This window comes from Scheffersomyces spartinae (assembly GCF_019049425.1).
Source record: "Scheffersomyces spartinae strain ARV_011 chromosome Unknown scaffold_9, whole genome shotgun sequence".
NCBI lineage: Eukaryota > Fungi > Ascomycota > Pichiomycetes > Serinales > Debaryomycetaceae > Lizanozyma > Lizanozyma spartinae.
The window spans coordinates 397,795-420,564 of record NW_025065056.1 but is presented as its reverse complement, the minus strand read 5'-3'; the positions used below and the strand labels follow the sequence as shown (position 1 = coordinate 420,564).

Below are 22,770 nucleotides of genomic sequence, written 5' to 3'. Positions count from 1 at the left end.
TGAGCTCATATAGTGGTACGTTTAGTGGTATGTTTTAGTACATTTAAGGTAGTGTATTTATAATAGGTAATAATACGTTTATGGTATTATTGTTGTACTATAATAAGTGCTCTATTAGGGCAACACGTCACGTGACTGTTCACGCGACGACTTAATTTTTCACTCATCGCAACTCATCTCATCTCAAGCATCACCACTTCTTATTCTATCCATACATACATACACACACACATACATACATACATACATACATACATACATACATACAATGGCCGTGTTGAACACCAACCCCGAGATTCTCCTTAAGAAGAGAAAGGACAAGGACAGAAAGCGATTAGAAAAGCAAGAGCAGGCCATTGAAAGAGAGTTAAAGCAAAAGATACAGAAGAAGAAACAACGGTCCAAGTTTATTAGAGCAGAAACATTGATATCGAACCATAAATCCAAAGAACTCGAATCTAAGAGAATCAAGAACATCACCAAGCATGAACAAAGAATAAGCCATGACGACACTACCACTACCACAGCCCAATTACTCTTTGTCATCAGAGTTCCAGATCATACTAAGGGATTAAAAATTCCTTCCAAAGCTAAGAAGGTATTGGACTTGTTGAAGTTGAACAAGCCAAACACCGGTGTGTTTGTGAAGTTGACGTCTACCGTCGAGCCTTTGTTGAAGCTTGTTAACCCATATATTGTTTGCGGAACACCTTCTTTACAAACAGTCAGAACCTTGTTTCAAAAGAGAGCTACTATCAAAACAGTAGACGAAGAAACCGGGGCTACAAAGACTGTCAAGTTGGATAACAACCAAGTAGTTGAAGATGTCTTTGGTACTGAATACGGTTGGATCTGTATTGAAGATTTGGTCCATGAATTGGTATCTCTTGGTGATAACTTTAAGGTTGTCTCTCATTGGTTAGTTCCTTTCTCCTTGAACTTGCCAGTGTCCGGTTGGGGCCCTCAAGCCAAGTTGGCCAGATTACAACTTGCTTCTGCTAATGAAAGAAAAGTTAGTTTGGCAGGTAACGTTCTGTTGGCTCAAATTGACATTGATAAAATCATTGAAGACCAGAATTAGTATAAATTAATAAATATAAGCATTAGTTAATATAAGCATTTATTATGGTACAACAGTGAGTCTTTGTGACTATGAGTCTGACTGTGAGTCTTTTGTCACGTGACCTAATGTCCGAGGGCCGACAACCCCGGAAGTATATGTACGCGTATAAAGTCCACTACCAAACATCAACAGTATCCCTCTCCCCTCTCTCTTCTCTATTAAACCATGACTCTCTATAGCACGTATACAAGTCTTACACGAGACCCTGCATATACTTACAAGTTGGTGCAACTCACCAATGACGTTCGAGAGAGACTAGAAAAGGGTGAACAGATCACCATCAAATCAGATCCCAATGTCCCCTCTCATCTTGTGCTAACCGCGTCAGACTCTACGTGGAAGATCCGTCAGATGAAACATACCAATACTGCGTTGGTGATGTCGAGCAGAAGTGACTGGAGTCCCATGTTTGGTGCCGACAGGGCCTCGGATCTGAACGCTCTTGTGAGCATCGCTAGTCTTACATATGAATATGAGTTGACACCAACTAAAGGTACAATTACCATTACTGATTTGCCTGTTTATGATCCCAAAACAAAGGATACGAGAGAAAATGTCAAGAGCATATCGTTGGACAAGTTGCTTTGTGATTCTTGTATCTCCGAGAAAGAGTTCTATCAACAATGGTATAAGCTTGGAGGTTGTGACATCAAGGGAAATGCCACCATTCTTAGTCCCAGATATATTTCAGAGCTTCTCCAACTCATAATCACCTTACTTATTCGACATAAAATACTAGACATCAAGTCTGAGGGCATAGTGGACAAGATGCCACAAATAATTCACCTCATTCAACAGCATGCTTCCACCATCCCTGTGTCGGCCATAGAGACAGTAGTTCATAAGTTTTCTGATGTTTCCACTGGTCAATTGGACCATAGTTCTGTGTCTGAATGGTTTGGAATAGAAACACTTCAAAAACAAGCATCTATTCGAGCACTTTCGGTTCGAGATTTCCTCATGGAATGGAAATCGGCTCTTCCTCCGTTCTACAATGCTCCCCTTGATATCACGCAGTTGCAGGGATACTATTATAAGCCAGCATTGGACTCGGTTGCTTATTTGGACTCTTCCAACCTAGCAGTACTGGACTTATCTGCGCGTGTCAAGGAACTCTTTTCCATTGCCAAAGAATGGGAATGGGAAGACTTTGCTCCATTCATAATGTCGTTCGTTCCGTCAGGAAAAAAGCCTGATGCGTTTATGTTGAAATACTGCAAACGTCGCCGGGTGGGCAAGAAAGTTCTTGTTTCCACTCGTTGAAGTGTGAAGCTTTTAACTATGGCTTAATCCGGGGTTTATCCGACCACAAACCGAGGGTAAACGTCAAACTTTGGTCTCGAAAAATTTCCAGTTCTTACAAATAAAGTCTACTGTGGCCCACAAGCTTACTTAATAAGGAACGACTTTACAATGGATAACAGCCAGTTTATCATCTCATTAGTGGTATGACCAGCCAACTCAATTCAATTACATATCATTCTCATCCGCTTTCTTACTAACTATAATTTAGAGTGGAGCATGTGCTGGAACATCCACAGACCTTGCATTCTTTCCAATAGATTCCGTGAAGACAAGATTACAAGCCAAAGGAGGGTTTTTCGCTAATGGAGGGTGGAAAGGCATTTATCGTGGGTTAGGACTGTGTGTGATTGCTCTGGCCCCACTGGCCCTGTTGTTCTTTGTTACTTATGATGGATTGAAACGGAAATTGATTCAAGAGAACAATATGAACCCAACAATAGGACATATGATTGCTGCCTCCTTTGGAGAAATCGCTGCATGTTTTGTTAGGGTTCCTGCTGAAGTTGTTAAGCAAAGAACTCAAGTTGGTAGTGCTGGGAAGGTAACTTCATGGGATAACTTTGTGTACTTGTTACGCAACCAATCAGGTGAAGGAGTCATTAGAGGACTATATCGTGGATGGTCAACTACTATAATGCGTGAGATTCCCTTTACAGTGATTCAGTTCCCTCTTTACGAAGAACTCAAGAGTCAATGGGCATTAGCCAATGGGGAAACCCCTTTGGCACCTTGGAAGGGTGCAGTCTGTGGATCTATAGCTGGAGGAGTGGCTGCTGCACTTACTACACCATTAGACGTGATCAAGACTCGTATAATGCTAGAAAAGAAATCTATGGGTGTTAAGGTGGTGGTTAGTCGAATGATCAAAGATGAAGGTTATTCTGTGTTCTTCCATGGTATTGGGCCTCGAACGTGTTGGGTCAGTGCTGGTGGAGCTATCTTCTTAGGATGCTATGAGATGGTTAGTTCTACGTTGAGTCAAGTGACGAAATAATAGATTATAGACTATAGAAGTATGTACATAAGCCGGCATACCCCCGGAAAACCTCGGTATGTCCCCGGAAGATCTTGTTTTTTCATAATGGTACATACACGACTTTTGACTACAAAAGATTATCCTTTTAGTCATCAACAAAGTGTATAGCCATCTTTCCTTACTCTTCTACTTATAGTGTTGAACTTCGGGTTGAAGGAAGTATGTTTTCCAAGCAAGTTGTAACAACATTGGCTCGGTGTCAGATCTCCAAGAGATGTGTTTCCTCCATACGGATGTTAACCACGGATGGCCGGAAGTTATTGGCCAGTGAGAGTTCCTTGCCCGTGGCCAATACCAATGTTATCCCTCCGGAAGGATCGACGATCTCATTAACGTCAGCTTACAGAGACGGAACCACCCACGGGACAAAGCCGATTTACTTGGATGTCCAAGCTACCACACAAACTGATCCTCGGGTGTTGGACGTGATGTTACGGTTCTTAACTGGCCTCTACGGGAACCCCCACTCTTCTACGCATGCCTATGGTTGGGAAGCCGAGAAGGAAGTGGAGGAAGCCAGAGCTCACATTGCCAGTGTGATTGGCGCAGACCCCAAGGAGATCATCTTCACCTCGGGAGCCACCGAGTCAAATAACATGGCCATCAAGGGTATACCCCGGTTCTACAAGAAGACCAAGAAACATATCATCACCACCCAGACAGAACACAAGTGTGTTTTGGACTCAGCCAGACACATGCAAGATGAAGGGTTTGAAGTGACGTATTTGCCAGTTAATGAAGAAGGGTTAATCAATCTAGAAGATTTGAAGAAGGCAATTCGGAAGGACACCGCGATGGTTTCAATTATGGCAGTTAACAACGAGATTGGAGTTATCCAACCTTTAGAGGAAATTGGGAAAATCTGTAGAGAACATAAAGTGTTCTTCCATACAGATGGGGCTCAAGCGTTTGGGAAGATCCCATTGGATGTTAACGAAATGAACATTGATATGATGTCGATTTCTTCCCATAAAATCTATGGTCCCAAGGGTATCGGTGCTGCTTATGTAAGAAGAAGACCCAGAGTCAGAATTGACCCAATTATCTCTGGTGGTGGACAAGAAAGAGGGTTAAGATCCGGTACTTTGGCGCCTCCTTTGGTATGTGGGTTTGGTGAAGCCGCCAGACTCATCAAACAAGAATCCAAATTTGATAATGACCATATCGAAAAGCTCTCTACCAAATTGAAGAATGGCTTATTGTCTATTCCTGCTACTCAATTGAATGGTGCCCATGATCCTGCTGCACAGTATCCTGGTTGTGTTAACATCTCTTTTGCTTATGTTGAAGGTGAATCGTTATTAATGGCCTTGAAGGACATTGCCTTGTCTTCTGGTTCTGCTTGTACCTCGGCTTCTTTGGAACCTTCGTATGTCTTACATGCTTTGGGAGCTGATGATGCTTTGGCTCATTCTTCAATTAGGTTTGGAATTGGCCGATTCACTACAGAAGAGGAAATCGACTACGTCATCAAGGCAATCAATGAAAGAGTTGACTTTTTAAGAAGCATGTCTCCATTATGGGAAATGGTTCAAGATGGTATTGATTTAGATACTATTGAATGGAGTGGACATTAAGCAGGCTGACAGACACACAGTGTTTGTCTGTCTGAATGTCTGATTATCTTCTTATTTTATTTGTCTTTTATGTATTCACATGAGTCTATAGGAATAGTAATGATAATATGAAGAATGAATGTCTGTGTTTTAGCCGGTTCCGGTGTCAGTTTTCGCGGTGACCGGTATCGGCGGAAATCAAATTAGGCGAAAATTTTCATCATTGCCCTTTAACTACTACAACCTCCACATCTTTCTTCTTACTATACACTTACTATATATACTATACAATACAATGACTATCACTAAAACTATCACAGTGTTACCAGGAGACCATGTTGGTTCCGAGGTGTGTGGCGAAGCCATTAAGGTTCTTAAAGCCATTGAAGAAAGCTCTTCCAAAGATATCAAGTTTGAATTTAAACACCATTTGATTGGAGGAGCTGCAATTGATGCCACTGGAGTTCCATTACCCGCTGAAGCCTTAGAAGCCGCTAAGCAATCACATGCCGTTCTTTTAGGTGCCGTTGGAGGTCCTAAATGGGGTACCGGTGCCGTCAGACCAGAGCAAGGGTTATTGCAAATTAGAAAGGAATTGAACTTGTACGCCAACTTAAGACCTTGTAACTTTGTTTCCGATACTCTTTTGGAATTGTCCCCTTTGAAGAGTAACATTGTTAAGGGAACCAATTTCACTGTGGTTAGAGAATTGGTTGGAGGTATTTACTTTGGTGAAAGACAAGAACAAGAAGACTCTCAAGACGGTGAATCTGCTTGGGATACCGAAAAGTACTCTGTGGCTGAAGTTAGTCGTATCACCAGAATGGCCGCCTTTATGGCTTTACAACATAACCCTCCATTACCTATTTGGTCATTGGATAAAGCCAATGTATTGGCATCCTCAAGATTATGGAGGAAGACCGTCGACAAAGTGATGAAAGAAGAGTTCCCTCAATTGACTGTGCAACATCAATTAATTGACTCGGCTGCTATGATTTTGGTTAAGAATCCAACTCAATTAAATGGGTTAGTTATTACTTCAAATATGTTTGGTGATATTATTTCCGACGAGGCCTCGGTTATCCCCGGTTCCCTCGGTTTGTTACCCTCGGCCTCGTTGGCCTCGCTCCCTGATACGAATTCCGCTTTCGGGTTATACGAACCTTGTCATGGTTCAGCTCCAGATTTACCAGCTAATAAGGTTAATCCTATAGCTACCATCTTGTCTGTGGCTATGATGTTAAGATTATCGTTGGACTGTGTTGCAGAGTCGGAAGCTTTGGAATTGGCCGTGGGTCAAGTCTTAGACTCAGGTATAAGAACTGCAGACATTAAAGGTACCAATTCAACTCAAGAAGTTGGTGATGCTATTGCATCTGCTGTTTCGAAAATCTTGAAGTCAGCTTAGATTAAGTATTGATTATGTTAGTCTTTAATTTTATGTTAATGTCATGTGGAATCACCGAATGTAATCAGAAAGATATGATATAGAATTGGAACTAACAATTCTGGAATTGGCTTGATGAGGTGGTGGTGTGGGTGGGATCAGCTGTTTGTCCATTGCTGCAACTGAAGAGTCATCTATTATGGTTCCATCACTAGAAACAAAGGATCTAGCAGGTGACTTCTCTAGTATAATGACATTTTCACTTTCACTATGATCACTGGGTCCTTCCGGTACTGAATAATATTCTTCTTCCTCTGATGATGATAAAATACGTCTTTCAATGATTTCAATAGACGAAGACGAAATAATGTTATCATTGGATAATTCATGAGTGGTTTCAGATTCCATAACTTCATCACAAAGAACATCTTCAGTATAAAAGATATCAACAATTTCTTTTTCAAATTGGGTGGTGAATTCAGATGGTGTTAATGAAATCTTAGATATGTTTTTCTTCATTTTGGATGGTGGTGGTGGTGGGAGAAGTGATTCCATACTGTCAGCAAGTGTTATATTGTCATATCTTTCCATTATATCTTGGAAAATCTCTTCTATTGATGAGTTCTTGGTGATATTGGACCGTTCACTGGTCACTCGTTTGGAAGTTGAAACGTTACGCTCGTTGATAAAACTTCCAACAGGCTCCAAAAGTATATGCGTATTCAATATAGACGAATTGTCCCTGTTGATTATAGCCCAATTCTGCATTCCATCATCATAATATTCTTCAAAATTAAGGGCCAAGTCACTAATAGACTGTTCCTCCATAACCAAATTGATATCATCAACAGATTTCACTTTAGGTGGAGGTCTATGTACGGACTGTTGTTTCTGTTGCATTATTTTCTTTGGTTCATCCATTTTACCCCAGATACTTCTTTTGGTGGATTTTTGTACGCTTGACTGTTGAGCTTGAATGGGAGTCTTTAATGCCTTGTCATCTTCAGGTTCATCTTTCTGTAATATCTTAGGAGCTTGTGGATTGAGTGTGCCAATTGGGACATGAATGACCGATGAACTAGTGGAATTGGCTCTTCCAATGGACATTTCGCCCGTGATAGGCTTCTTTGTAGCCGGTTCAACTCGGAGAACCTTTTCTGACACTTCCTTCTGTCCTAATTCTTTGACCTTGGGCTCATTATGAATACTTGGTACCTTCTTTGCAGTGCTTTCAAATATAGTATCTGTAGGACTTGTTGATTGGGAGGAATTATAATCCAAAACTGGAACTTGAATAGAATCTTGTTTATCTGGTACCAGATAGATAACATCACTGGTGCTATTACCCATTATAACTGGAGCCAGAGAAATCTTCGGTATGACTGCAGATTCATTATCAGTAGTCGTATTGTCATTATCATCAATTAAAGCAGGTGCTGTGGTCAATAAATTGGTATACTTCATCTTCTGACCTTTAGGAATAAACTCACCGGATTTCTTTGAAACCCGTTCGGACCCTCCTAATTCAGGGTTACTACTGTATTTACTTATGGTGGTTGGCTTCTTCCTATTGATGACAGAAGCTAACACTTCCATAGACTTACGTCTAGGGATCTTTGGATCGATGCTTTCCTTCTCAATATGCTCAGGTGGAGCTGCAGTCTTCTTCAATGGTTTGTGCTCAACTTTATCTTCAACTGGAGCTGGTTGCTTTTGTTCAACGGGGATCGTAGCTCTGCTGTCAAGAGATTTGCGTCCTTTGAATAGTTCAATAGAATGTTTTGCAACGACTACTGGAGTAATCGATTCTTGTTCATAATCTTCAGCTTCTTTCTGCTTTTTGAAGGGTAAACAGAGAATGCTTGCCCATGATCTTCTTTTTCTCTTTCTCTTCTCATTGGCTTTATCCTTTGGGTTAGTCTTGGTAGATTTATCAGTTTTACCACGTTTATCAGTGGGCACAATAATGGGTGGTGGCACATCCTTGGATTTAGCAGTGTTACATTCCGTTGCTTTACGGTTTAATTGTTGAGCACTTCTGGAAGCCTTTCGCATAATTGGAGAATCATCATGACTTCTTTCCACAAAGTATCTTAATGATGCTTTATTGGCTCTCATAAGCGATTGGGTTATCAAGTTAAAAGAATTCAACATTAAACTGAAATTATCAATCAAAATCGATTGCAATTGTTGTTGTAACTGTTCAAGTGGAATTGTTTTCTCAAATTGGAAATCCATGGTTCTGTTTAAAGCCTTTATTTGAACTTGATTCTTCTTTAAAAGGAATGCACATATCACCACTTGCAAATGAGGATGGCTTTTAAAGAATGACTCCAGATCATCGAAGTTCATATTCAAAAATAGTGCAAATGGTGACTTGCATTGTTCTTCTTTATACAGACTCGATTCATGAGCACTGGAATAAAATGCCAATCCATCTGAGTTGGAACAAGACTTGAATAAATGAAACGGTTGATCTTTAAATAGAATTCGAGCCTTGTTAACCAAATCAATGATCTTCTCTGCATTGGTATCTTTATCAAGGATTTGATAGTGCTTTGCATACTCAGCATTTTTAGTTGTTTCTTTGCATGAGAACCCTTCCTCAGATATGTTTAAGATTCTTAGCATATTACTACTATTTGGCCCATCATAAGAAGAAACTAGCACCTCATTTATTCCACACCAATGAGAGACTCTCATTGAAGGAATAGCATGAGGTAACGGCTTCTGATTCACTAAAGAATGCATCAAGATATCTGACACTGACAATTGCTTACCATCATTGTTAGCTGTGCTTGAATAGCGTTCATAATAAGTGTCATCTTCAATGGTCATAAATACAATACTGTCAGAAAAGATGATGACAACATCTCGATTGTAGTTCAATTTCAAAGGTTGAATATTAATGAATTCAAAGATCCCAACGGCCTTACGGTTAAGCCATCCAAATTGTAGTTCACTTGGCCAATTAAATGCTAATTCTGTTAAAATCTTTCCTGTGGGAGTGAAGATTCTTCCTGCGATTTCTGGTGTAATTTCCGCTTCACCAAAGGCATCAATAACTTGAATAGAAGCTTTAAAATGTTTCTCAATCTCCAGGATATCATAATCATGAGTTTTATCTTGTTTAATAGTTTTAACCAATCTTTGCAAAATCAACTTAAATTTAGGAAGCTCCAGTAAAGACCCAACTACTATGGATTCAATTTCCGGAAGGGAAAAGTTTGCTTGGTTGATTAAAGAATTTTCAAATATTATTTTGTTGTTCTTTTCATGGAATCTTTTCAATTTAACTCCAAACCCCTTTACATTAGCTTCATGTCTAATAAAAGCCTTGAAAAAATAAGGCAAAATTGTGGAAAAAGCTTTCAAGATTTCAATATATCCATAAGGTTTAGCTCTTGTTAAGGATTCATGCAAAATGCAGTTTATTCTAGTAATTTCATCTATAGTAGGAGGAAATACTTGATTAACTTTGGTTATACCTGCATTGGCTTTCAAGACTTCAATTCTTAGAGGAATGATGAACTTTTGTATCAAGTCAATCAACTTCATAGTGAAATTAGTTTGAACACTTAATAATTCATTGATAATAGGGGCAATCGAAGAAGGAAGTGGTTGATTTTCAGATAATGGCTGCTGATTTGTCGGAGTCTGATAACTCTTATGTAAAGATTCTGGACTGTATTCCAATAAAGGGTCGAAAAGTTGATCTAACTGCTCACCCACACATGATACAATTAGGTTATCGTCTGCGATTTTTGAAGACTCATTACTGTTATAGACCACATCAAGGATAGTTGAAGTGATCCATTGAGGTTGTAGAATCCCAAGTTGTAGGAGAAGATCCAGCATTTTCTCATTAAGCATTACTGTGTCCATGGAACTTGCCAATTCACCTGCATTTGTTTCGTCCCATAAACGAGAGATGGGGAAATCACCCTTCAGATTCACCAAAACACTATATTGTTTCAAGTTGGAAATAGCAAGCACTTTACGGGATTCAATATTTCTATATTCAGGCACTAAGTTCTCACAGGCCGGCCAGAACCGAGACTTGGGAGACACAAGAAGCTGGTTGAACTCACAGATCCCATATTTGGTTACAAATCGTACGGAGTTATCTCCATATAAGAATGCAAGTACATTACCGAAGCCTTGAGGGTCATAACCATGGAACACAATGGAGTATTCAAACAACTTATGCCATCGAGTAAGAGAGAACTCATGGGCATCAATATGTTTCCAGTTCTTATTCACCAATGGAAGTATCACCGCAGTGTTAGCTCGGCTGGAAGTGGTGAAATCGTGTAGCGACTGGTCGCTGCTCTTCAGGAAGAACCCTTCTTGGTGTTCGCCCGAAGCATATCGTTGGTAGAGTCCCATACTGAGATGATGATAATATGATTAGCGAATGCACCGAGGAACAACAGTAGTAATAACAGCGTCTCTTATAAGAGTAAACGGTGTGGTGAAGAGTATAGTAAGCCTAGAACCGTTCCTCAATTGGTAGTTGAGACCTTCGTCTGGGAAAGAGAATGGTATGTTTATGTTTTGGTCGTATTTGTTTATGTTTCACTCCACTTCCGAGGGCAGATACGCGATGCCGGGAATGTACGTAAGCTAGTCCATATAATAAGTGGAGAAGCCGTAATATACTATACGTATTCTATACACATATATTAAACACGTATAATAAACAAGTATAATAAACAAGTATAATAGATAAGTATTTCTTACTACCTTCACCTTTTCTTTTTAACTTAATTTCGTAGCCGTTGGGTCGATACAACCCACGGTAGTTGACCGGTTATAATTACCCAATACGGTAATTCCGACTGTGTCTCAATCATCAAACCTAATTAACTTAGGATCTCTAGGAACCCCCAGAGAATCAATATCATTATCATTCATATGTTGCTGTGTATATTCAAGTCTTGCAGCATCAAAAGTAAGCCCCTTCGTGCTCATCAACAGTCTAATGGAAGTTTTGGCTGGCTCCGATAGTCCCGCACGAGTATCATTCAAGTCGTTCACATTGGCCTCAAGATCAAACGTGCTACTACTAAAACCAGCTTGTATGTCTTCTTGGAAGGATGGTTGGTTTCCAAGACGGAAATATTGTCCATTAGTCCATCGTTGTATGGTTGAGTCCTTATGTTTTATGTAAAACGCTTTGATGGACTTTCTGAAATGGAACGCAATTAGAATTACGACGACACTTACCACTGCAAAAATAAGCTTGAACATTGGAATTAGAACCAAGTGGTAATCAACATATAGCTGTAATGCAATGTAATGTACCGCAATTCAATGTAATGTAATGTATTGACTGCAATGCAAGTGAACAGTTATGAAAACGTAAATAGGTATACATTTATATTTACATGTGGAATCTACACATGCGCACTGCCCCTAATGGTAGCAGTATGAAGTTAATACAAACTATTATATTAATTGTTTTCTGACTACTATATTTATTCAGCAGCTGGTGTATCTTCCATAGCATCTTCAGCAATAGACTCAGGTTGAGCTTTACCTTCTTCAACAATGATCTCATCATTAACAGGTTGCTCGTTGACAGGTTGTTCATCAATAGGAACATCTTCGTCGGCAGCAACAGCAGCAGTAATTGGAATATCTTCATCACCAAGTCTCTTAACATAAGAAACTTGTAACTCTCTATTACCATAATTATAGTTGTGCAAATTCTCAATGGCTAATTGAGCATTGTCCTCCAATTCATATTCAACAACTGCATTACCTGATGGTTTACCCTTGGAATTGTATTGAATTTCAGCACGAGAAACACGACCAATGCTTTCAAACAATTCATATAAGTCTTCAACACTGGTAACAAATGGTAAGTTACCGGCAAAAATAGTGTTACTCTTTTCTCCATCTCCAGTGGCACCTTCAGTGAATTCAGTATTACGGTTTTCAGTAATTGGTTCTTCAAATCTACCTTCTTCATGACCACCTTCGTTGCCACGGCTACCACTACCACGACCAAGTCTAGCATCCAATCTTCTGCCTTCTAATTCATATCCGTTGAATAAATCAATGGCCTTGTCTGCTTCCTCTTGAGTACGGAAAACAACCGTACCAAAACCTCTAGATTTACCCCAACTATCTAAACGAACATCGGCTCTGGAAACATCACCAGCCTTACGCATTAAATCTTTTAATGCTTGCCAGTTAATAGAGAATGGTAAGTTTCCAACGAAAACTTCAAACCCATCTTTTGTAGCTCCAGTAAACTTTTCCTTTGATCCATAACGATCAGATCCAAATCTGTCTCCTCTACTGTCTCTTTCTCTGTCTCTGTCACCTCTATCAGATCTACCACCTCTTTCAGATCTGCCACTTCTTTCACTTCTTTCTCTAGCTTCTCTTCTCTTTTCACTTGGAGGGGGATAATCTTGTCTAACAAAGATTTCTCTTCCTTTGTATTCATAGTGGTCAAATCTATCGATAGCCTTACGAACATCACTAGCATTAGAAAATTCAACGGTAGCCATACCACGAGAATGACCTCTTGAAGTAACAATATCGGCTCTAATCAAATCAAAATCACCCCTAAAAATATCTTCAACATCTTTGTAAGTACATTCAAAGGGGATGTTACCGATAAAAATGGAGTTGTCGTAATTACGATCATTCTTATTACGGGACTCATCAGCAGAAGCTTGGAATCCACCATCTCTGCGATCTCCTCTTCCATCTCTTCTATCATCTCTATCTCTGGAGTAGCCACCTCCTCTTCTAAAGTCACCTCTTCCGCGACCACCTCTGCCTCCACGCAGTCCACCTCTTTCACGTCTATCGAAACCACGGTCTCTTCCTCCACCACGAGAGTAACCATAATCTCTTCTTGAGTAAGAATCTCTCTTTGAGTAATCACGAGATTCCTTAGAAAATGATCCTCTCCGAGGAGGAGAACGAGATCTCTCTCTTACTGGAGAACGTGAACGATCCTAATATCTCCGTTAACATCTAGCTCCTTCAACTGAATCCAATTAAATAAATCATGAAAAGACGGAGCAAGCATTGAATCAGAAAACATTTTTTGCACAACCTCAACATCAGTAGCAACAGCATCACCACAACACCAGTAGCAACAGCATCACCACCAAAGGAAATAAAAAACATGAAGAATGAATAAAGCTAATTACAATAGTGTAACCACTTTCAAATCATTGCATCACTTCCAGTACAAGCTGGTTTCACTGTATCCATTCGCCTAAAACTTATACTCGCTTCCAACTTTCAATTCAAGCATCCAATCTCTCGCATGCAGTACATACTCTTGAATAATCGTCAATATCCATGCCGTCCATTGTGGGTTGTAAATCAGAAGTGATATGAAGTTTGAATTCTTCACTAGTGATTTTTGCGTGGACGATTGTCGATGTTTTGGTTGGTGCACGTAAATGGTGATGACGCGGTCGTGTGCGGAAAAGATACAGTGACATTCACAATAATAAAGAGGGTAGTAGGAACAAATGGTAATAGTAACTTTGCTTAAAGACCTCCTTTAATCCAATCATTATAGTTGTAGTCATCTTTTACTTCTCTGGAAATGGAAGTACTAACCTTCTTTCAACTTCCGTTTCCTTATTAACTTCTTCCTCACCATAAAACTTAAGTCTAACATTGCCATCTTTCTTATTCCCAACAACAAGTGCAGGGTAGAAGGTAGTTGTTTCCGGATACCTTGCAAGGACTTTATTCCCATAAACATAATTGGTCAATTGAGGAACATCACTTGGATCAGGAATAAGCAAGATTTCCTTATAAGAAGCTCTAAACGTTTGACCAGGATTGTTATTTTCATCTGGTTCTGGGTCTCTTATATCAAATTTAATACCATCACCAATGACTTTGATCACTTCACATTGAATCCATTCTTCAAAGTGACGACTTCTAAGTTTATAAGCAACTTCAGATCCAACCACAATTGGCTCCAGTGGGTTATACTTAGAAGTCCAAAACAGACGTCCTTCCTTCTTTGACTTGCTCTTAATCTTACTTTTACCACCAGTTTCTCTTTTATAAACTTTCCCTGCTGAAGAAGAACTTCCCTCGTGGTGGTATTTCCCACTAGGTGGTGCTCCTTTACCTGTGGGTCTAGGCTTTTCTTTCTGTTGTAATTGGCTAAGCAAAGTTTGCAAGTTTTGAAGACATGTGTCGACCAAACGACCTGCTGTTCCCAAATTTGCCTTGTGATCCATAATCTCTTCTCGTAATCTTTCCAACTCCTCAGTCAGCATTGATGATATGTCGTCTGGTTTGATGGCAGCAAATGCTAGGGATCCATTAGCATTATAAACATCTTGAAGAGATGTGACAATGATGTCCCAGAACCCGTCAGTCTCCATAATAGCAACAGCAGTTATGAAGTATACAATTAACAGTGATAAAGGTGACTGTAACAGTCGTAACACTAAGTGTCGCAGCATAACAATAACAATTAAATGTTGATCTTATCTGCAAAACGTTTGCACGTGATTATATCAAAGCCCTAATCGGTCTACCCGGATATATTACCAGATCCTACAACAAATACACTTCACCCAAACTTATTCCTTACCAAATGACTACTAGAAATCAATGGTGCTAGGTTCGATTCTTGTAGGGGTCGGTGTGCTATGTCAGACGATATCTCTTTTGGTTCTATCTAAAACTATCTCCATTAAAGGCTCTATAAAAGGCTTGTCATACGATTGGATCTCTTTCACGGCATTGAGTCACAGCACAAGACTCCTAGTAACATGTTGCTATGGGTTTAGTGAAGCAATTCAAATCCAGAATGCCCGGAGATCTCCGGCGTTGCCCCCTGTTACTGTAAGTGCTTTCATTATGGTGGCAGACTTGATTGGGCTCATTGCAGCCATTCATATACTATATCAAATTAAGGTCTATCATAGGTCCAAGATTCTTAACCAAGGGTACTCCTTAGGGCTCAAGGCCTGTCTAATCGGCTGTTATGTCGTTGTTCCCTTGCTAATTTTCAAATTTTATATCTTCAGGGGTGTGTTACAATTGGTTGATGTTGTTGATTGGTTTTGGCTATGTCATAATGTGATTTCAATGGTATCCTTCTGTCCGCAACTAATCATGAATTGGTTCCATAATCTGTGTACAACTGTGATTCCGATAGCATACGATAAATGGCAAGGATTGAGTGTTTGTTTCCTTATCTTAGGAAGAGCATTGGACCATATAAAATGGCCTTTAATTCCCGTGAATTGGCCTTCATGGCCTCTGATTCTTGCTTCCGCCATTCTCTTCATGTGTTTGGAGATTCAAAGATATGTCTATTCTCGTTAATTTTATTATATATACAAGTTTGAAATGGACAGTTACAGTCGCAGTCACAATCACAATTTGTCACCAACAAGTTTCACAGCCCATTTAACTCCGGAACTTAACTTCCGGCCCTTTTCTTCAGTGAAATCTTCAGCATTCAATTGCAGAGCATGTTCCATGATATTGTCGATTTCTCCCTTCATGGCCTTCTTCAATTCAGGATCCTTGGTCACCACTATGGCATTAGTTTCCAAGTCCAACAGATATGCTCTTTTGGTGTAGTTGGAAGAACCAATTACAGAAATTGAAGGTTCATTCTCATCAGGAACAGTGACCCATAATCCTTTAGCATGATACGACCATCCACCAGGGGTATTAACCACTCCGTTCTTCCATTCATAAACTTTGATTAAGCTTTGTTTCCCAATGGCATTGACGGAGTCCAAAAAGTTTTTGGCCAATAATAAATAAGCTTCGGGTAAATAATAGGAAACACCTGTTGACTTATAAAACGAATTGGCTAATGGGGAAGCAGTTATGACTTTCCCCTCAGCAGCACCATTAAGTAAACGTTCTTGGATTTCCGGATGCATGTTGAAATAACCAGCCGTAAACCACCATTTAATCTTTGGCGAGTCCAAATACAGTAGAATACGAAGGATGGCTGGTTTCTCGGTTGAATGGTCTCTTTGAGGGTTCATTAATGGAGTAAATTGAGATATTGGATACACCAACGTATCAAATTCATGAGTATCATCGTATTCCTCAAAAGTACCTAAGTCTTGTTGCTTCAAAAGTGGTTCTAAAAGATACGACAGATCAATAAGGAACCTTTGGATATTCAAATGCGGCTCACAAGATTTATTGGCAGATGGCCAATCCAATCTGAAGTCCAATTTCAGGGTCTTTTTCATGTGATCACTGGCTCCAACCAATTGATATGATATTAACGAAACGGCCTTTTGAATATTGAAATAATAATCGGTTAATGGCTTATTTTTGAACAAGTAGTACCTGTCTTGTCTATCAGTGAAGTAATCTTGGGATAAATTGGCTCCACTGAGTATGATCTCATCATCAAAACCATACAACTTCATATGTTGCAACCCCCAACCTTCATTGATTCTTCTTGGTGCTAAACTCTTGGTAAGTCCATGTAAATGGGGGGTATGGTACATTCTGATATCAACTCTGTGCTTACCAAACTTCTCCACTAACTTGACCAACATACTCGCCGACAGCGGCTTATGAGGAGACTCCCTTGTGCCTCTAAGACAATCGGTTAGAATGTGCACTTTTAATTGGTCATTGGAACTCAAGGCTTCCTCTATGGTGGATGCCAACTCCGTTTGGGCCTTGCCAATATATAAACTACTTAAAAATACTCTCTTCTGGGCGCCTTTAATCTTCTCCTTGAGACATTCGTAAAACACCTCGGGATGCGTGATGATATCAATGTCTCCTTTATTCAATGGGAATCGAGGTGCTATGCCATCAAGCTGCTGAATGATAGATTGCAATCTTGGATGAAACTTGTGGAGTGTTTTTGGCGGAACAACTGGGTTATTGGTGGAATAATTCCGAGCTGTAGTTGTTCCGGACGACGCCAGGGGTTTTGCTATTGTTGCCCGTGTGAAGAAGTAGTTATATATATTGTGAATCATTCTTCTTTGTCTCATGGAAAAATCTCTAAGATATGGACCTTTATCAGACGGAGAATTCCAGTTCAAAAACGGCAGCTAAAGCCGTCAACAAACCTCCGACGATATACGACTTTAATAGTGTGTCGTGGTATACGGTTATACCATCGAGTAAAATGTCGTTTCATCAAGGTCAAGTGATGGTGAAGATTCGGACAACAAAATTTATATTGGTAGGGACACGATTATTCAATAATGATTTAGTATACCTTAATCCAAGGCTTAATAGTGCATAATATATGATGTTTAGGCAAAATAGAATGGAAATTAAGGACCTGATCTAATTAATCGGGATCTAAAAGTATATAATCTTGTATATGTGCGTTACAAGTTGTTCTTTTTAAGCAATGTTGGGCAGGTTTAAGGTCATATTTGCGGAATATTTAACAATTTATGAAGAAAGTAAGCTTTAACGCATTAGTAAGAAAAAATTGCAATATATAACTTACCTTTGGAGATGACTTCATGAGAAGGTTATCCTGATTTCCGTTAAGGCTATACATGTTATTGATCCGAAACGGAACAAATAAGTTGCAAAATACGAGTTGGTTATATGCGGATAAATTTTACATCCATACTACCTAAAGATAATCCGAACTAGTTCCGCAAGACACTATTTACATGATTGTTCATTATATACATATTTAACGGGCTTTACCTCCCACCGCCTTAATGAGAAGAACATCACCATCTTCCACAATGTAGTTCTTTCCCTGTCTATACTGTTTACCTTTACTTTTCAACGAAGCCTCATCAAATGGAGGCTCCAATGTCTGCAAATCGCTGTATTTGTAGACTTGAGCAGAGATGAACGACTTTTCAAAGTCCGTATGAATAACCCCAGCAGCTTTAGGGGCTGTCCAGCCATTTCTAGTAGTCCATTGATGGGCTTCCTTTGGTCCGCAGGTGTAGAATGATATGAGGTTTAAAGCTTCTCGCATAGATTCAACAATAGTAGGAAGAGCACTGCAAGTATTAGGACCTTGACCCTCAAAGCCACTTAAATATTCAGCCAATTCCTTTGGTGAAGACTCCAATTCATTATACTTGGACTCAAAGGCAGCCAGAAACATAAGCAATTGATCTCCAGGACAGTTTTCATTGATCCACAGTTGAACTTTTTCCTTATATTGATTCTTACCGGAGACATATTCAGATTCACTAACGTTTAATAAATACACCGAAGGTTTAGCAGTTAAAAAGTTGTATGAGTTGATGATATCTATTTCTTCATCATCCCATTCACCTGAGGATATCTTCCTACCTTCATATAAGGTATCCAGTAACTTATTTAAAGTGTCCAATTCCAATTGTAATTTGATCTTATCGATATGAGGTCTTTTCAAATCCTTTTGTTTCAATTCTAAACCTGATTCCACAAACTCCAAGTCCTTCAATATAAGCTCATCTCCCACAATCATCAAATCTCGCAATGGATCAACCAAGTTATTCTCAACGTGAACAATTTCATCATCAACAAAGCCTCTAACTATTTGGAAGATCCCATCTACTTGTCGAATATCATTCAAAAATTTGTTTCCAAGTCCCGCTCCACTACTGGCGTTTCTAACAAGACCTGCAATATCGTGGATCTTCAATGTCGTAGGTACAGTTTTCCCACTGCCGTACAAACGGGCCAAATGATCTAATTTGGCTGAAGGAACAGTAACCAATGCTTCACATGGTTCAATAGTGGCAAACGGATAATTAGCAGGGTTTCCTAATTGAGATTTGGTGATAGCTTGAAAGAATGTAGACTTACCAACGTTAGCCAACCCTACAACTCCGGCAGAAAGATTATTGCTGAACCGACCAAGTTGCTTGGAGTCACCACCGGGTTTAAGGAGCCTTTTTCCACTACTAAGACATCGAAGGACTTGCTTCATGGTATCTTAAAGAGGAAGAAAAGAGCTACAAAGTTTAAGGCACTCTCTGCATTAAATTTTTCACTATTCCAAAATTTGTCCGGGTAACCCCATAAGATACAGGTTCTAAGGAATTTCAATAATGCTTTTATTATTCTATTAATTGTCTTCGATGGCGTACCGAGAATTTCTCCGTATGAAAGCACCGTATCTATAAAACAAAAAGGGTATAGGAGTCATCAACACCCCCACACCACCCAATAGAGTCCCAGCCCATTTGATTGTCAAAGCATCTAACATGGGTTTCATAAATAAAGGAAATGCAGCAGCTGCAAATGATCTTACTATAGCATTAGCCGACATGGCAGAAGCAGCAAAGATCAAGTAACAATCTAGCAAATAAGTAAGACAAGGTAAAAAGGAAAGGAAGAACCCCATGCCCGTTATGGCAGCTCCGATACATGGAACTATCCAATGAACCTTATGAGGATATGAAGCCGACCAACACATCCATAAGAGTCCTACTGAGAAGCATACCCCACCAACCATCATAGAAGGTAGACGTTCTTCCGCAACAGGATGGCCCGTTTGTTCCAATATTCGATTATATCTCTTATCAAATCGAGTTAAGATGTAAGCACCAGCAGCAATTCCTATCAATAGACTTAAATATGGTAATTCTCTTACGCCTTCACTCCATCCATAAGTGGTTCCAAATGTATAAGGAATAAGCGTAAGGAACGCATACAAGAGTCCATAAACAAATGAAGTATAAAAGGTGATTAGTAACAAAATTGGTTCTCGAATAAGCATTTTAATTGGTCTAACCAAAGTCTTGGTGACGATCTCATTGATTGAAAGTCGTACTTGTTCATGAGCGGCATAGATGATCCAATTGTTTGTGCTTCTTCTTATTTCTTCGGCCATTGAAGCCAAAACCACCCCATGATGAGTTTCTTCCATAAACAATATGTTCATAATCAACGTCACACAGGAAAATATTCCTGTAACGTAAGAAGTCCATCTCCAATTCAAATGTGGATTCTTCACTATGAAAGCCGCCACTACGGGAGCAAAGGAAGGCCCAGTAAAGAGTGACAAACTAAACAATGATGTTGCCAAAGATCTTTCTCTATGGCCATACAAATCCACAGCCACAGAAGGACCTAAAACAAAGGGTGCAATGGCGGTGAAACCAGAAAAGAATCGACATAATAATACTGTTTGAACATCTTTTCCAGTAGCAGCACCAAAAGTTAAACAAATGTAACAGAAAAAGGCAACTATAAGTACTATTCTTCTTCCATAAACTTCAGATAATGGACCCCAAATCACTGGACCTGAACCAAACCCTGCTACAAATAATGAAGTACCTAAGGCACCTACTTCGAATCCAACATGATACTCAGACCCAAACTCTCCAGCTCCTGCAGAAAACATAGCTGAACCTAATGTCCCAGACATACCCACACATGGTATAACAAAGAAAAGTTTTTACTTTACGGAATGCAGCCCAGTTATGAGGATGTCTTGGATCATCAACACCAGCAAATGTAACCATATACTGCTCTAGGTTGGCAATTGGTGGAGGATATTGTCTCTTATCTCCGCCCATCGGAGGAAGAGATTCTGGTACCACATTATCATTCAACACACATTGTGCACCAGTTAGTCTTCTTGATAATCTGATGGCAGAAGCATCAGCTCGAGATTCCAATCTCATAAGTTGGAGATCATTCAACAGAACTCCTGCCAGGCCTCTAGCACTCCCGTAATATCCAATTGAATAATCATCATTTTCATAATGAAGCTCACCGTCACCACCATTAAGAGCTTTAGGTGGAGCAGGAGATATTACACTGATGTTAGAGGATGACGATTGGTCTTCGGAGTACAGTTTGATCTCCATCGTAGACAAGACCAAATGTACCACGTTCTATAGTAAGGGCCTTGCACAAACTACCAGATCAAGTTATCGAATCCCCGCTTAATCTCCGGTAAAAGCCGGTCACCTTTATGTCCTATGACTTTGTTTTGTCAGCCACCAGCGTACGTGTTTCTGAACGATGTTAGGGAGTTGATGATCTTACGCTGGCCATGGCCATGATTTCTGTAGATGAACTATAAGGGTAGGGATGGTACCCTTATAAGTAATATGTTGATTTGTAAGCTATGCCTCATTGTTTGCGGGGAGATCCTGTGAATGTTGCGACTAGCTAGATGAGGCAAGTAGATGCTGGTGAAGAGCGGAGATAATAACTACCAGAGGTAGTGTACAGTATCCATGTGCGCTTTTGTATGGAACTAGCTATTTGGCCAAAGGCCATTCTTATACAAGGTAAACCCTTATTCCTCCAACAGTATACTATTAACGTATGTCAACGGAGATGAACATACGGCTATAGGAATATATTACCGATGACACATTTCACGTGATCAATTTCCAACTCCAGTGCCGTAGAGCTTCGTAATGTTGAAATAATACCAAGCTAAAGCTAAAGTGCACTACACGTGATATCCGTTCATTAGTGTACCTACCAATACATTACATAAAGGTTTACGTAATATCAAATACCCAATCAAATTCCTTCAGTTGCTCTACCATAAAAAGTTTTAAGAGACTCACGATAACACTACCTATATAACGTCAACCACAACGTCAAACCATTTACAAATACAATGTCGTCTATGTCGTCTACTTCATTGATACGTACCATCAAGAACATATATCTTTCTGGGATCAAGAGAGCTGCATGGCAGATTGCTTTCCTCAATGATACCAAGCCTGGAGGAACATTGGTAGGAACTGATGATTTCGGCAACAAGTTCTACGAAACCGACTCACCTTCTGAAATCCACTTGAGAACAAGATGGGTAGAATATGCCAACGGATGGACTGTTGATATGTCCAAAGTTGAGCCCGGATGGCACTATTGGCTAGGTTATGGTACTAATACTCCACCAAATGCTTTACCTGAAGAATTGAAAGCTCAAAGAGCCTATCCAGTACTTAAGCACAAGGAGAACTTCACTGGTACAAGTGGAGCTTATGTTTCATATAATACTGCTAAACCTAAATGTTCAGCTTGGGAACCTAAAGTGGCTGAAAGAGTATGAAAATTAATATTATTGAATCATTTATGTGCATGGTGTTATATACCACTTTTTTATTCAAGGTATGGTCCTTATTATGACGTTTAGCTTTTTAAAGTATAGTTTAATACAAAGATGAATAAGAGTGTGGGTGTTCAGGTTCAGTTGCCATGGATTATCACCATTATATTAATCTAGTATGTTAACATACAATAATGCTGGTATAGGAACTTGTCGTATTCATATATACATATATGTACTTATAATATACACAAGTACTATTGTACTAATGTATTAATGTATCTATAGTACCATTACAAAACTACCTTATTAGGCAAGTGTATGCGCACTATATGCGTGATGATCTTTTTTAGTACTGAAAAAATTTGT

At 39.5% G+C, this 22,770-nt stretch overlaps 11 protein-coding genes across 11 annotated transcripts; 5 read left to right on the top strand and 6 right to left on the bottom strand.

Moving 5' to 3' along the window:
• Positions 1-268: 268 nt before the first annotated feature.
• Positions 269-1,081, top strand: KQ657_005209 (Rpl7p; the record flags this gene model as incomplete). The annotated part of the gene is made up of 1 exon (XM_043195852.1): positions 269-1,081. The coding sequence occupies one exon, from the start codon at positions 269-271 to the stop codon at positions 1,079-1,081; it is 813 nt and encodes a 270-aa protein (XP_043049557.1).
• Positions 1,082-1,288: 207 nt separating this feature from the next.
• PET8 (uncharacterized protein) lies at positions 1,289-3,422 on the top strand (the record flags this gene model as incomplete). Its single annotated transcript, XM_043195851.1, has 2 exons — positions 1,289-2,353; positions 2,637-3,422. The coding sequence occupies 2 exons, from the start codon at positions 1,289-1,291 to the stop codon at positions 3,420-3,422; spliced, it is 1,851 nt and encodes a 616-aa protein (XP_043049556.1).
• Positions 3,423-3,697: 275 nt separating this feature from the next.
• Positions 3,698-5,041, top strand: SPL1 (Spl1p; the record flags this gene model as incomplete). The annotated part of the gene is made up of 1 exon (XM_043195850.1): positions 3,698-5,041. The coding sequence occupies one exon, from the start codon at positions 3,698-3,700 to the stop codon at positions 5,039-5,041; it is 1,344 nt and encodes a 447-aa protein (XP_043049555.1).
• A 274-nt stretch (positions 5,042-5,315) lies between these two features.
• LEU2 (3-isopropylmalate dehydrogenase) lies at positions 5,316-6,428 on the top strand (the record flags this gene model as incomplete). Its single annotated transcript, XM_043195849.1, has 1 exon — positions 5,316-6,428. One exon carries the CDS (start codon positions 5,316-5,318, stop codon positions 6,426-6,428), a length of 1,113 nt encoding a protein of 370 aa, XP_043049554.1.
• A 51-nt stretch (positions 6,429-6,479) lies between these two features.
• KQ657_005205 (uncharacterized protein) lies at positions 6,480-10,796 on the bottom strand (the record flags this gene model as incomplete). Its single annotated transcript, XM_043195848.1, has 1 exon — positions 6,480-10,796. One exon carries the CDS (start codon positions 10,794-10,796, stop codon positions 6,480-6,482), a length of 4,317 nt encoding a protein of 1,438 aa, XP_043049553.1.
• Positions 10,797-11,887: 1,091 nt separating this feature from the next.
• On the bottom strand, positions 11,888-13,496 carry GBP2 (single-stranded telomeric DNA-binding/mRNA-binding protein; the record flags this gene model as incomplete). The annotated part of the gene is made up of 2 exons (XM_043195847.1): positions 11,888-13,364; positions 13,489-13,496. 2 exons carry the CDS (start codon positions 13,494-13,496, stop codon positions 11,888-11,890), a joined length of 1,485 nt encoding a protein of 494 aa, XP_043049552.1.
• Positions 13,497-13,978: 482 nt separating this feature from the next.
• On the bottom strand, positions 13,979-14,791 carry SGF29 (uncharacterized protein; the record flags this gene model as incomplete). Its single annotated transcript, XM_043195846.1, has 1 exon — positions 13,979-14,791. The coding sequence occupies one exon, from the start codon at positions 14,789-14,791 to the stop codon at positions 13,979-13,981; it is 813 nt and encodes a 270-aa protein (XP_043049551.1).
• Positions 14,792-15,793: 1,002 nt separating this feature from the next.
• Positions 15,794-17,386, bottom strand: PEL1 (CDP-diacylglycerol--glycerol-3-phosphate 3-phosphatidyltransferase; the record flags this gene model as incomplete). The annotated part of the gene is made up of 1 exon (XM_043195845.1): positions 15,794-17,386. The coding sequence occupies one exon, from the start codon at positions 17,384-17,386 to the stop codon at positions 15,794-15,796; it is 1,593 nt and encodes a 530-aa protein (XP_043049550.1).
• A 680-nt stretch (positions 17,387-18,066) lies between these two features.
• KQ657_005201 (uncharacterized protein) lies at positions 18,067-19,308 on the bottom strand (the record flags this gene model as incomplete). The annotated part of the gene is made up of 1 exon (XM_043195844.1): positions 18,067-19,308. One exon carries the CDS (start codon positions 19,306-19,308, stop codon positions 18,067-18,069), a length of 1,242 nt encoding a protein of 413 aa, XP_043049549.1.
• A 138-nt stretch (positions 19,309-19,446) lies between these two features.
• On the bottom strand, positions 19,447-21,196 carry KQ657_005200 (MFS transporter; the record flags this gene model as incomplete). The annotated part of the gene is made up of 2 exons (XM_043195843.1): positions 19,447-20,735; positions 20,791-21,196. 2 exons carry the CDS (start codon positions 21,194-21,196, stop codon positions 19,447-19,449), a joined length of 1,695 nt encoding a protein of 564 aa, XP_043049548.1.
• A 770-nt stretch (positions 21,197-21,966) lies between these two features.
• KQ657_005199 (uncharacterized protein) lies at positions 21,967-22,404 on the top strand (the record flags this gene model as incomplete). Its single annotated transcript, XM_043195842.1, has 1 exon — positions 21,967-22,404. The coding sequence occupies one exon, from the start codon at positions 21,967-21,969 to the stop codon at positions 22,402-22,404; it is 438 nt and encodes a 145-aa protein (XP_043049547.1).
• Positions 22,405-22,770: the final 366 nt, after the last annotated feature.